Source organism: Helicoverpa armigera, chromosome 20, assembly GCF_030705265.1.
Source record: "Helicoverpa armigera isolate CAAS_96S chromosome 20, ASM3070526v1, whole genome shotgun sequence".
NCBI lineage: Eukaryota > Metazoa > Arthropoda > Insecta > Lepidoptera > Noctuidae > Helicoverpa > Helicoverpa armigera.
Window position 1 is genome coordinate 4,089,321 of NC_087139.1, and position 13,668 is coordinate 4,102,988.

At 37.5% G+C, this 13,668-nt stretch overlaps 3 protein-coding genes across 6 annotated transcripts in view; 1 reads left to right on the forward strand and 2 right to left on the reverse strand.

The window, feature by feature from the left end:
- Nucleotides 1–2,106: 2,106 nt before the first annotated feature.
- Nucleotides 2,107–7,541, reverse strand: LOC110381249 (CXXC-type zinc finger protein 1). Of its 2 annotated transcripts, none has more exons than XM_049848446.2 (10): nt 7,377–7,541; nt 7,173–7,294; nt 6,805–6,968; nt 6,013–6,142; nt 5,431–5,538; nt 4,702–4,888; nt 4,131–4,328; nt 3,492–3,698; nt 2,607–2,854; nt 2,107–2,313 (listed from the first exon to the last, which is right to left on the reverse strand). In XM_049848446.2, exons 1-10 carry the CDS (start codon nt 7,401–7,403, stop codon nt 2,208–2,210), a joined length of 1,497 nt encoding a protein of 498 aa, XP_049704403.1. In that variant the 5' UTR covers nt 7,404–7,541; the 3' UTR covers nt 2,107–2,207. The 2 variants fall into 2 exon arrangements, with proteins under 2 accessions (XP_049704403.1, XP_049704402.1); XM_049848445.2 differs by having other exon boundaries at nt 4,702–4,891; nt 7,377–7,540.
- A 266-nt stretch (nt 7,542–7,807) lies between these two features.
- On the forward strand, nt 7,808–10,643 carry LOC110381250 (dynein axonemal assembly factor 10). The gene is made up of 6 exons (XM_049848448.2): nt 7,808–8,203; nt 8,376–8,503; nt 8,645–8,862; nt 9,195–9,317; nt 9,962–10,074; nt 10,385–10,643. The coding sequence occupies exons 1-6, from the start codon at nt 7,920–7,922 to the stop codon at nt 10,590–10,592; spliced, it is 1,074 nt and encodes a 357-aa protein (XP_049704405.1). The 5' UTR covers nt 7,808–7,919; the 3' UTR covers nt 10,593–10,643.
- A 382-nt stretch (nt 10,644–11,025) lies between these two features.
- The window catches only part of LOC110380426 (protein pellino), a 45,717-nt gene continuing 43,074 nt past the window's right edge, over nt 11,026–13,668 (reverse strand). For all 3 annotated transcript variants that reach the window (XM_021340398.3, XM_021340399.3, XM_064039645.1), the window contains exon 10: nt 11,026–13,615. The gene's annotated coding sequence lies outside the window, so the exon portion shown is untranslated. The remainder of the gene's footprint in view (nt 13,616–13,668) is intronic.

A 13,668-nucleotide genomic window follows, 5' to 3' on the forward strand; every position in this document is an offset into this window, starting at 1 on the left:
AAAGATCAGTTAAATTTAGTTTTGCACAGTGCACAAAGCAGTTTTGCTATATGTCGATTTCTAAAATGAGAGTTTCATGGAATGGCGGAATATCCTATGCTTGTACGATATTGCAATATACTTAGCAGGTAAATTGGTATTCCCTTAGGGCCCTGGTCGTGGTGGCCTAGTGAGTAAAACCTCTCGAGTAGGTATGTGGGTGTGGGTTCGATTCCATGTCAGGCAAGTACCAATGCAACTTTTCTAAGTTTGTATGTACTTTCTAAGTTCCTATATCTGGGACACCAATGGCTGATAAAAAGGAAAACATCTTGAGGAAACCTGGACTATATATGTAGTCTGAAATCACCAACCCGCATTGAGCAAGCGTGGTGATTGCTCAATGCTCAATCCTTCTCCCTGTGAGAGGAGGCCTGTGCCCAGCAGTGGGACGATAAAAAGGCTGTAACAGTACCTGACAGTAACAGTTAGGGCCCTGAGCCCTCATATTGTAGAACCTACTGTTTGGTATAAGGAACTGCAATCAGCATTTGTACCCTAGTTTTTCAGGGCTTCTAAAATAAGATTCATTTCTTACTTCATTCATAAGGAACAGGCAAATGTAGTTAGGTCCTACTAAATCTAGTGCTCTAATGGTGATGATATTTCGCGAATATCCAAATTGCGAATAAAGCGTCACCATAGTTTGCCGTCAATTGGAAAATACAGCATTAACATGTCAATAAGCTTCGTAACCCCTCAATGAAAGCATGAATAAGGATTTACCCTATCTGCACCAATTTCGCGTCAAAGCTGACAAATATCGTCAATTTCGGCGACATTGGACAATGGACAATGCGCGAAGCCAATCTGCCATCTGTCCCTGGGTCACGCCTATCCTGCTAATGCGATATGATCATTGATCAATAACAGATTAGCCGATGCGCTTCGAATTAGTTTTACTGGGTGCAGGTGCATTATGACAAGTTGGATTCGTACATGTGTATTGTGTATTTGAACATTGTAAAATGGCATTTTTTTGAATAGGTATCGTTTTCTAGGCCGAGTTCGGTCTCAACAGTCAACAGTCGGTCGAATGCCCTGATGCAAGATCTGAACTGCCTACTTAGACACACGTGTGCTTATTTTTATTATTTGCCACTTCTTACGTTTGGTAGTAGGTACCTACCTATATAGCAGTATAGTAGTACACCACAACTTTCAAAAATCAGATTAAACTGGTCATGGTTTTATAGAGTGAAACCACAGATTACTGAATAGTTAGGTACTACGTGTGAAACTGAGGAAGATCGCAATCACTACATATGCTTCAAAACTGAAGATTTTTTAACCGAAGAGTCTGCCGGAAGGAGTTTGTTTTTTCCACAAGTAAGTCGATTAAATATTTATTCATAGATTTATTATGATACTATACTATAATCTGATACTATCTAATTTGACTCTAGTAAAAATCAGAGTTAAGGAAAACAAAGAATATCTAAGTAGGTACTCACTGAGTTTATACACAATTTTGGTATCTGTTAAAACATTACCTTTTCATCAGACAAAAATTTCCAAGTGGACTAAAGCGGGTACACCTATTATAAGACCACGTTTTATATTAGGGAAAGTATATAAGGAAATATATCGCGAGATTACATACGGAAGTAATATAAAAATAAAACCAAAGTATTTAATCAAATGCGTATATTACTCCTATAATCTTAATGATAACTGTACAGCTATTCCCTAGTGTGCGAGTCTCGCGAGTGCTCGGAGGCCGCGTCCCTCGCGTGTCAGGAGCTCTCCTTCACTTTGCCGTTCTCCGTCGCTTTGGTGGTGATGCGTTCCATTACCTCGTGGTTGTATGTTGAGTGTAACATAAGGCCTAACACTCTGGCCCTGGAGAAAGGAGTAGGGGGTATATAGGAGGAGTACGAAGGAGGAGCACGAAGGAGGAGTACGAAGGAGGAGTACGAAGGAGGAGTACATAGGAGTATAGAGGTGTGTAAATAAGGGAGTATTTAGGGGTTGTACATAACTTAGGGGACTTGGGGGTTGGACTTAGGGGGAGTACTTAAGGAAGCAAATAGGGGAGTAATTCAGAAAAATAAAACCAAATTCTTTAATCAAATGCGTATATTATTCCTATAATCTTAATGATAACTGTACAGCTATTCCCTAGTGTGCGAGTCTCGCGAGTGCTCGGAGGCCGCTTCCCTCGCGTGTCAGGAGCTCTCCTTCACTTTGCCGTTCTCCGTCGCCTTGGTGGTGATGCGCTCCATTACCTCGTGGTTGTATGTTGAGTGTAGCATTAGGCCTAGCACTCCGGCCCTGGAGAAAATAAAAATTGATAAATTATTATCTATGTTTATTGAAGGATGGATAAAATAATTTATAAACAATTTTTAAAAGCAGTTGTTTTTTCAGAATATGAAAAAAAAAATGGAAAAGGGAAATATTTGTATGATATTGTGAACCGGCTTCATGTTTTTTATATTATTTTTATCGTTAAGTAACTCAAAAAAAGGAATTTTATGGGCTCTAAAAAGACATTTAATGTTGTAATTTTTTAAATATCATTTGACTATATTTTATCCCTATTTTTTTTTTTAACTTATGCATACCTCGAAGCCATAGCCAGCCTGATACTCCTCTCCTGCTCAACCAGTTCATCCAGCTTCAGCCACTGGCGGACTCTCTCCATGTCAATCTCTGCTCTTCTCAACTTCTCCCACTGGTAGTGCTTGAGACAGGACTTCTTGGGAGCTCGGCAGAACTCCCCCGTGGGCTTGAACACGTTGCGGACAAGGGGACACCCGCACACGTCGTTGTCCCCAACTTTGGGGTCTTTGAAGTGCTCAGGACACATTACCTGGTGATGGAAATGGGGTATCAGAATTTGTGTGGAGTTTTTTGAGTTAGTTCGTTTTCCTAGCAGTTGTTTTGTGAAGGAACTTTTATACAAAAACATTCTTTGAATAATATGAAACCTCTCTTACCTTACACTTATCTAAGTACATTACATACATAATACGTAGTCCCTATATGAATTACTAGCCGTTTTCCCACGGTTTTACCCGCGTCCCGTGGTAACTACTGCCCGTACCGGGATAAAATATAGCCTATGTTACTCGTGGATAATGTACCTTTCGAGTGGTGAAATAATTTTTAAAAACGGTCCAGTAGTTTTTGAGCCTATTCATTACAACCAAACAAAGTTTTTCTCTTTATAATATTAGTACAGATTATGCATTTCCCTTATGTAATCCCTATGTAGTCTCTGTACTCCCTGTTTGTCCGGGCTTATGTACCCTTAAATTCTACCTTCCTTCATTTGTCTTCCACTTCCATTCTTCCATGTCACTTGTCATACTGACACTCACTCCCTTCTTATTCATGTCATTTTTCAGGCAATCCATCCACATTTCGTTGCCTGCGTATCATCCCTCCTCCCATCAATTCTACCTATCTACAGTACAAAAATTATATGATTAAAAATCTCAACTCACCCTCAACCTCTTACAATAGGTCGCGTTAATAGGATTGTAGTAGTCACAGAACATGCTCTGCCCATCGATGCGGGTTCGATGCCGAGACCCGAACGAAGCCTGCGCTTCGTACTTCACGAAGCACTTCTCCATGTGTTTGACGGCGGTGCGCGAGTGAATCTCGTGACCGCATGTGATGCAGTACATTGAGGTTTCGTCGTCGGCGTCCTGGGGGAATTTAAAAAGAACTTAAATTGAGTATTTAAAAAAAATATAGTAAAACTAGTAAGAATAGTAATAGCACTGTACTAGTAACATGTAAAACTAATTTTTGGGATTAGACTAGTGTGCGATAAGTATCAATTTTGTCTAATAAATTTAAGGTGGTGACCTAATTTGGACTCGAATATAATTTGACAATGCAGGAGGATTGAATCGCTGAATTTTTATTATCATAACCAGTTGGGTACTTTTAAACTTTTTGTACTTAATGCTAAAGGTGGGTAATACTTTTCGAATAGTCACCAAAATCATATCAATCTATTACCGTCCACTGCTGAACGTAGTTTAGGTCAACCTCAACAAACGGTAGCTTTAAACTTTTCAAATATTCACTATTAATTGATTTTATTTAAACCCAACTTTTAAACTATTGGTTACCTTATCATCAGTATGCACAATGGTAGCATTCTTCGCCCTCGCCACTATAGCGTCGAGCTCCGAGTGCTGTGTGTCTAACGCTCGCAGCGCCGCTTGAGCTCGCGCCAGTCCACCGCGCACTACCTCTAACGCTTTGCGGTTCTTCTGCTCAGCTACACAGGAGGAGAGAGACCACTCTTGTATGCGTTGGGGGAGGACCTGGGAAGAAAAAAAAAGTACATTTTTGTGTGTCATCATATCGCCAAACACTTATTTGTGCCCCTTTTCACGTTAGAAAAGGACGTTACAATTTACGACGTGTTCAAGAATGGTATCCAAGGCATCAGTCCATTCAGTCCATCACAGATTCCTATGATATGGATTCTAGCAGTGCAGTGCCGTTGAGAGCTTCTAATGACCAGATTCCACTGAAATAATTTATGCTTCCACACGGATACACTGCCAGTTTATGTTTGCGCGCAAAAGTTGTAATTTTGCGGATATCACCTTAATACTTATCATTTATCATCTGCAGGTGAACTAAAAATGTTACGGCATTTATGTATATTCTAGTGTAGTTCTCTACACATACCTGGTATATCCTAGCAGTAGCGAGTCGCATGCCGCACTGCGCAGAGCAGTACTTGGAGCCGAACTGCGCGGCTCGCGTACACTGCGGCCCGTAGCACTGCCGCGCCTCTGACGTCTGCAAGTGCGCGAGAGACTCTTCCGGCTCGTGCTGTTCCCGCTCGTGGTGTTTCTTCTTTATTCTGTTGCTACTGCTGGAAGGTTCATAGTCAAATTAGAACAGGCTCTCCATTTGAAAAAGAAGATCCCCATCCGAAGAAGGAAATATGGGGGAACGAGTTCGTCTCAAATAGCTTCATTATGAAATAATACTATAGTTGTGCTGGGAGACTATCGCGTCCTCAGATAACAAGCCTACATTCTAATTATCAAAAGAGAACTGTAATTTATTTATATCAAATGTTAAAACGAATATTATACTTTGAGCAAATAAATCTAAGTACAAAACAATATATTGTTCTTAACCATGTGAAAGTATACTCCACCAAGTGTAATTTTAAGTCATCATCATTCTCTGAGCCTTTTTCCCAAACATGTTGGGGCTGGCTTCCAGTCTAACCGGATGTAGCTGAGTACCAGTGCTTTACAAGGAGCTACTGCCCTATCTGACCCCCCCAACCCAATTACCTGGGCAACCCAATACCCCTCGGTTAGACTGGCTTCTGACTACCTGTGACCACTGCCAAGGATGTTCAATGACATCCGGGACCAATTGAGTAATTTTCATATTTACCTTGATTGTCTGGAAGTCTTCTTATTCTTGATACACAACCTCATTTTACATTTGAGCTTCAATTTATTGCTGCTACCATACTTGTACATATCCTCACAGGCTTCACAACTGAAAGGGAAGTATTTCTTCAACACACAGAACAAAAGTATTGTACTCCATAATATTATGAGTTTTATCTAAATATTTATGTTAATCGCTGGGCAAGTGAGATAATGGAATTAAATATGCAGTGGCTGTTTTGATTAAGTTGGTTAGGACCTATAGGAGACATGACATTTTTTATACATAAAGATTGAATATCTAATATTAAGACCATATTAAAATCAGTTTGTTCTTTCCTTCAGTAACGAAAGCACATCAATTTGTTGTGTTGATATTCTGAGAGAGTTTGCGTATGAGAGACTAGCGTCATCAGATATTAGTAACCAAATGCGAATCATGGTCATAGATTTCTATAATCATTGTCAAAATTGAAGTGGAGCTAATATAAAAATTCAATCTGTATTTACAAATCAATAGAAAGATAAGTTATGTATGAAATACCATTACACCACTGGAAATTAATGGATGATTAATACTTACTGGCCACAGTCATTCATCTGCAGACATCCTGGACAGTCTCCACAGCCATCTTTAGTGCTTGGTCTCTTTGAGGATTTGTTCTCCGAGTGGTCTTTCTCTTTACGCTTCTTTTTTCTGTCATCTCGGGGAGCTAAAACATAAGGGGAGAATGTAGGTACATAACTCAGTCACCATGTTTTAATAAGTGCTGGTGATGAGAATCAGACAAGCATTTTAATGTTATTCTTTTAAAATATTAAATTAGGTGTGGAGGTATGAGAGCAGAGAGTAAAGCTCATCATACCTCGCACTAAAGGGAGGATCCTCCGACCAGACAGGTGTTATTGTCCGGTGGGCTACTGCCCGACAGTTGTTGTCGGGGTGATTTGTCTGTGTTCACAGTGCGTGCGAACACTGCATGTGCGAAGCAGGATAGTAGATGATAGTTGCGTCTTCGAATGTTTAGATGGCGGTGTTGTAAGTTGTAGTACCGCTACATAGGTTTTGATACAGAATATGTCAATTCTGTCAACAGGCCATAACAAACATACGTTTAAAGATATTGGAGATTTTTTTAAAGGAAATGTCCGAGGATCCTGAAGCCTGAGCGTGCTGCACGCTACAGTACATACATCATCATTGGCCACAGAGCATCTTGGTCAGATGATTGTGGCAGTGCTTGTCTATGCGGTTATTAGTGCCGCAAGCACTTTCTTTTGTGGCTGAACAAGCCAATATATATCTACATAGCCAGTACATACATATCTCTGCAGTTACTGACTGTCCAGAATCTAAAATATGTTTTATACATACCAATATCACTGTCATTCTCTCTCTTCTGTGGTCTAAACCTAGTTTTAAGTGTGGGATCTTCTTCCCGACATCGGTCACAAAAATAGTTCTTAATATACTTTGCTTCTCGTTCAGAAATGTTAATGCAGTCTCCATGGTACCATTCTTCACAAGCGTCGCATGCTCTGCCATTGAAAAGAACAAATAAGATCAAATATTTGTGCAAACATTGAGTATGAGAATATAGGTAGAGAGAGTAAATAGGTAGTGTTTTGTAGTGCTTACAAATAATTTTAAGACTCTAATCATGTTTAAGAGTATTTTAAAACAGAAGATGTATTGATTTATCATACAAAATAGCGTAGGTAATGCATAAAAATCAATCTTACATCATAAAACGGGAACTGTCGGACGATCGGCATATGCAATACGCTTGGCCCGCCTGATTTAACAACGTAGTGATTTTAGACTGCCGTTCCGGTAGATTAAATTGCTTCGCTATTTCGGCTTTCTGTAAAAAAAACCTTTGCGTGAGACAAATCTTAACAGATTGGTAAGCAAGCTTTGGAGTATGCTTTAACAGTGATACTTACGCTCTGCTTGTATTTCTTGTCACCCATTTTGCTCTTTAATAATTATTACACAATCGCAATTATTCAACCTGCTATTTGTTTGCGTAATTTACAAGTATAAAAACAAATCTTTCATTTTGTTACGATTCCTAAAGTTCATTGGAATTTGACTGACCATAGATAATTGAAATTGACAGAACTTGACATCAACAAGCTGTCTCTTTCCACAGACTCAAAATACCATAGAGAAGAAACACTAAATATTAAATATTTATTCTGAATTTTCATGTCTTCGAAAAGTATGTTTTATTATTTCCAATATATTTGTAGATGATATAAAGGCAAGAAGATGGTGATGATGATGGAGGTAAGGATCTATTCTCTCTTGCAGGATATACCTTGAAGCAGACTGGCTGCTTTAGTTCATGAAAAAACTAAACATGTCATCAGTTGCCATAGCAACAGATAAGTTGTTTACATTTTAAGGTTATAAAGATTCGATTTCTATCAGATTTATCGTAAAATAGAATTTTGAAAGAACAAAGGTTTAGATATTAAGCTACCATGGAGGAATTAGATACTCCCCAAGTCATAACGCATATTGAACACAACATTAACCATTCCATATTCGACTGCAAATGGATCCCTTGCTCTGCAAAATTTGTTGTTATTGGTACTCTGCCGAAAGGAAGTGGTATGCTAGAAATCTACGAAATCAACTCTGGCGAGATCCGTAAGATCAAGGAGATAGAAAGGCCAAACTCTTTTAAATGTGGAACGTTTGGGGCTAGTAACGACATTGAAAGACGATTAGCAACTGGTGACTTCAAAGGCACTTTAGAAATATGGTAAGATAGAAATAAATAATGATTCCATTCTAAGCTGTAACGAAGCAAAATCATTTATTTAGCAAGAATTACATTGTCATAGTATCTTAGTTCAGTTTACTTGAATACTGCAACTATTTCCCAAATTCTCAATGTTTCAACAGTATCATAATTTTACTACTCTTACTTACAGGGATTTAGAGAAGAGTTGCCAAATGTACATCACAAAAGAACATACAGATATTATCAACTCTATAGATGGAATGGGAGGCAATATCAACAACTGCGGTGCCCCTGAAATTGTCACTGGCAGTCGAGACGGTAACAATATTTAAAAATACATACTCTTACAATGGAGATTAGCTGTTTTTCTTAACCAATTTCTGTCAACAGCCTGTACCTACAGTCTAATTTCAAGTTAAAGTATATTATGTTTTCTAAGACTTAGGTATATTATTTCAGGCACAGTAAAGGTTTGGGACCCTCGTCAAAGAGGCAAGCCTGTAGCTAACATGCAGCCAATGAAAGGAGAAACAAAACGCGACTGCTGGGCTGTTTCCTTTGGCAACTCTTTCAATGATGCTGAGAGAATTGTAGTTGCTGGATATGACAATGGGGACCTTAAAATGTTTGATCTGCGAACTATGTCGCTGAGATGGGAATGCAATTTGAAGAATGGGGTAAGGTTGCTTTAATATTTTTTCCTGATATAATAAAATAAAATTGTAAATTACAAAATCGATTGTCTTATCTACATATATACTAATATTATAAAGCTGAAGAGTTTGTTTGTTTGTTTGAACACGCTAATCTCAGGAAGTACTGGCCCAATTTGAAAAAATATTTCAGTGTTAGATAGCCCGTTTATCGAGGAAGGCTTATAGGCTATAGGGCCGCGGTGACTCTCGAACAATCCCGCAGCCCCGGCAGGCCTTGGCCCTGCTGGGCCCCGATGATGAGAAGTGATGGTCTTAAAATTCGATGCGGTTAGTAAATATACATATTATTCCAGGTATGCTCAACTGAATTTGATCGCAAGGACATTCCAATGAATAAATTAGTTGCAACAACATTAGAGGGAAAGTTCCATGTTTTTGATGTTAGAACTCAGAACCCTACCAAAGGATTTGCTCAAGTAAGTAACTGAAAAAGATGCTGAAAAGTATTTTATAACTTTATCAATCATCTGGGGATTATATAAAAGAGCCTATAGAGAGAGTACATAACAGAGAAAATAGGGGGAATACAGGGGCCCGATCTCCTAATTTTACTTAAGCGCCATTCGATTGACGTTCGACTCGACTGAGATCCAATCCCGACTCGATTACGATTGAAGCGTATGTGGCATTCCGCTATTTTTCTTTGAAATAAACGTTTTTATCCTTTTCTGTCATTCAATAATGAATCATTTTGTCTGCAAATGATTTACGATTGCAAAATGATTGTACAGCAAATTACCATATAGACCAAAATCATCAAAATAGCAGACCAATCGCACACCAATCAAATGTCAATCGAATACGATTGGTCTTTTATTAGTAGCAGAATGCCCGATATGGTTAAAACTGCTATTACGATCATATTCCGATTCGATTTCTATTCGATTTTGACATTATTAACTTAGGAGAATCGGGGCCCAGTTCCTACATAGAGAATTGCATTGAGGAAAATAAGAAAGTAGGTACATAGCAGTAGGGGGCATATAAGGGAGTACTTTGGGTGGTACATACGAAAGTACATAAGTGTGACAATAAATAAAAAAACTTTTTATTTTCATAGGTACTAGACAATACCAGCAAAAGTGGTACAATATGGGTGGCGCGTCATGTCCCTCAGAATCGTGACATTTTCATAACTTGTGCTGGCAATGGTCAAGTCTCTCTTTGGAAATAGTAAGTAAACATATATCTTTAGGTAGAAAAGTATTTTATTTAAGAGTAGCTACCTAAATAAGATATTTCCTCATCTTGATTTAGCCTAATTATAATTTTGGGTATTAGACTCTCCAACAGGTATCTGTGGAGATCTAAGGGGGGGCCTATGTTCAGCAGTGGACGTCCTATGGCTGAGATGATGATGATGATGACAATATAATCATCCCCCTTTGTGCCTTATCCCAATTTTATTTGGGGTTGGCTTAGTTCCGTATTTACTTTGCATAGTATTTCAGACATTATTTACTATGTTCCTCATACTTTTCAGTGAATACCCAGAGCACAGATACCACGTGGATGGTCAAGGAGTTTCCAGCGGTGTACCAGGTAAGCTCAAGCGACTTCAGCGTATGGTGGTCAGCACCCAGCCTATCAACGCCTGGGAGTGGAACCGCGACCACCTCGGTCTGGCGGTCGCTACTGCTTACGATCAGTATGTTCGGATCCTAGTCACTACTAAACTGAACTTGCAGTAGATTTGTGTGTGATTGATTATTTTCCAACGTAAATATATTTATGATTAAGTTTATACTATTTTATTTCATGTATCAATTGATTCGCCCGCAACCCGTGGGTACAAACACTTATTTTTCCTCTTAAGTATATTAGTATACATAGGTGCGAACAATAATCTTTTCTTTTATTGTCGATTTGTCAGTGACTTTATAGTTTGTCTCATGTAATGTATGAGATTATAAATAAGTGTGGGTATGTATTTGAGTTATCAATTATTTACGTTATGAGTGTTTTGCGTAGTTATAAGGCTATAAATCACAGCAGTGATCAGACAATCAATAATAATTGTTTAACAACGTTAATTGTTTACGTCGTGGACGTGTTGAGTTTCTTATAATTGCTATTTGTATGTCTAGTCCCTTGAAGATATGGGTTCGTAAATAAAACAACAAGTCAATTTTCTAACTAAAAGAGCGATTTATTGTTAGCCCTAGTACTTAGGTACACATTATAAATAAAATTAAGGCTAGCATTCAGTTCTTATGACCACTAATAATTTTCACGTGTATTTATCGTGCGCTTCGTACTAAAGTTACGCAGACTGTATTGTACTACAAACAAAGGCGTTTACGTAAGCTTTGTAGATATTCAACGTTAATAGTCCATTTTTAGGTACTTTCTATATTTAAATTGTAAATAAGTAGAAAGTACATAGTTGCATTATCAAATATCTACAAGACTTTCGCTTTGACCTTTGGTCAGACATTAGTCGCAATGACAAAGATACATGAGGAATTTCCTGTTATCTCGTAAACACAACTTTAGTACGTCGCGACGATTCGTCGAAATAAAAGCGTGACTGACTACATTCTCCAGATAACATCTTCACCCTAATGAAAGTAATGCTAATTAATTCAAATTCTTATCAAGAAACGCAACTTTATAATATAACACAGACATTACCATTGCTACAAAGTTAAACTGTATGGTCCAATATTTCAGTAGCTTTATGGTTTTTGATTATGCAACCACACTAATAAAATTATTTGAAAATCATCCTTCATATCATGGCTGATAACATCTCTACGCTGATTTAAACGACTACATTATATCGACTTTTAAATAAGCATTCATTTTTTACCAAAATCTTATGATTAAAGTCTAAAACAACGATGTGCAATCCACTTGCGGTATGTAGTTCACAATTTCATCTGGATAACACATTAGTTTTTTGTCTTGTAATTTATCACTCAAAGGCAATAATGTTACGTGTAACCCCTAACTAGTGAATTGTACAAAAACTAAATTTTCATACTCCGTAAGCTAACGTTTGCTACTTCTATCAAACTTACATTATTTATACACTCTCATGTATGATGGACTTTAAATTTAGACCTGCTTCTTATGAAGCCAGAATTTTGTATGTTGAGATCGCATTTGAGCGAGCAATTACTTTGGGACTTTTTTCGATTATCGTAAGATACATTGTATTTTGGATTGAAACAATGTCCAACATACAATATCTTACATGTCATAGGAACTGACGTCTAGTGGTACGGCAAATAACGCACTGAAAAGCAACACGATTATGTTACGTGTAGTCTATCTGACGGATAGAACAGCTCATTAACATAGTACAACTGCTAGTTAGTGTGTTACTTGCTAAACCTTGATTTTCTCACAAATCGTAGTCAATTGCGAAATTGTAACCGATTCATCTATCCGATTCAATTTAAATAATCTTAGTTTTAAGTCATCTTTCCACTTTTTGTCGACATTCTGCGATCACATATCATATGACATCAATCAACATCAGACAATGTTGACCTCTATATTTAGACATAACAGCCATTTAAACATAGAAACATTTCACTCAAATACAAACCTTCTCTTAATATAACAATCCACAGTATATTCTTAAAATAGTTGATGCTTAAACTGATTACCAAATCGAAAAAAATATAACTGCTTATGCTCTATGTAATGTGTATACTTTATAATATATATCCCAATATGTTGATTGTCAAATAAGAAATGAGACCATATTGAAAAATAATTTGTATCTTAAACATATTATCAACTTAGTGTTTGAAGCTTAGAGCAGTAGTATACGAATCTACCGGTAAAAGGCTGGCTCATACTTAACTATTAGACAGCTCACACGCTACGGAAACCAACATAAGTTACTAACTACCATGTATAGAAATGAACGTACATTGAATATTTACATTTGATTACCTTATATTAATAGGGCTGGTACTACACTATCGACTCGTTGTGTTAGCCTCAGCGTAATGTTTGTTTGTCACCAAACATGGCCGCCACAAACTGTCAGATAGTGTCGTACCGAATAAAAAGCACAGGTGGATTCATAAAAATATTGAGAGGCGTGTGCAATCAAAATTATTATATTCTAGATAAGTTTCAAACGAAACATCTATTAATTAAATAATTCAGTTCATTCATAATTACAACAATTATTAATTAATTCTAGCAATAAAATCAGCACAGCAATGTACAAAGCTTTTAAATATTTTTTGTTATTTCATGAATTTTCTCTCCGCCATAGTATCTTACATGTTGTGTTCAACAAATAAATATTAATAGTTATACGCAATTTATAATGAACCTTAAGTTAACATACAGACACCGAAAACATAGACTTATGAACGTAACACATTTGCATACAACGGCAATATAATAAATATATCGCAATTCATAATCTATCTATCAATAAGTATTCGATGACAAAATATTTTATTGGAAATTGCGAAATTAGTGTTTTGAAATAAATAAGTTTATGTTGGGGAAAGTTTATAAATAAAGATTTTTAAATAAATGTATTGTCTAAGGGTGTGTGTAATCACATGTGGGGTGATATCGCTAGTTGTCATGGGTCAGCCTCTCTGGGAGGCTGGCCATGCGTGTGAGAGCGCGGGGCTGCGCAAGCGAGTGTCTCGTCACGAGGCCGGGGCTGGCGCCTGCCGTCATGTAACACGTCCTTAATGCACTTGTACGCACACGTCAGTAAGCCGCTGGCGACCTGCAACCAATAAAGATATTATTAGATTTACATTTAATTTTATAACAGCCTTT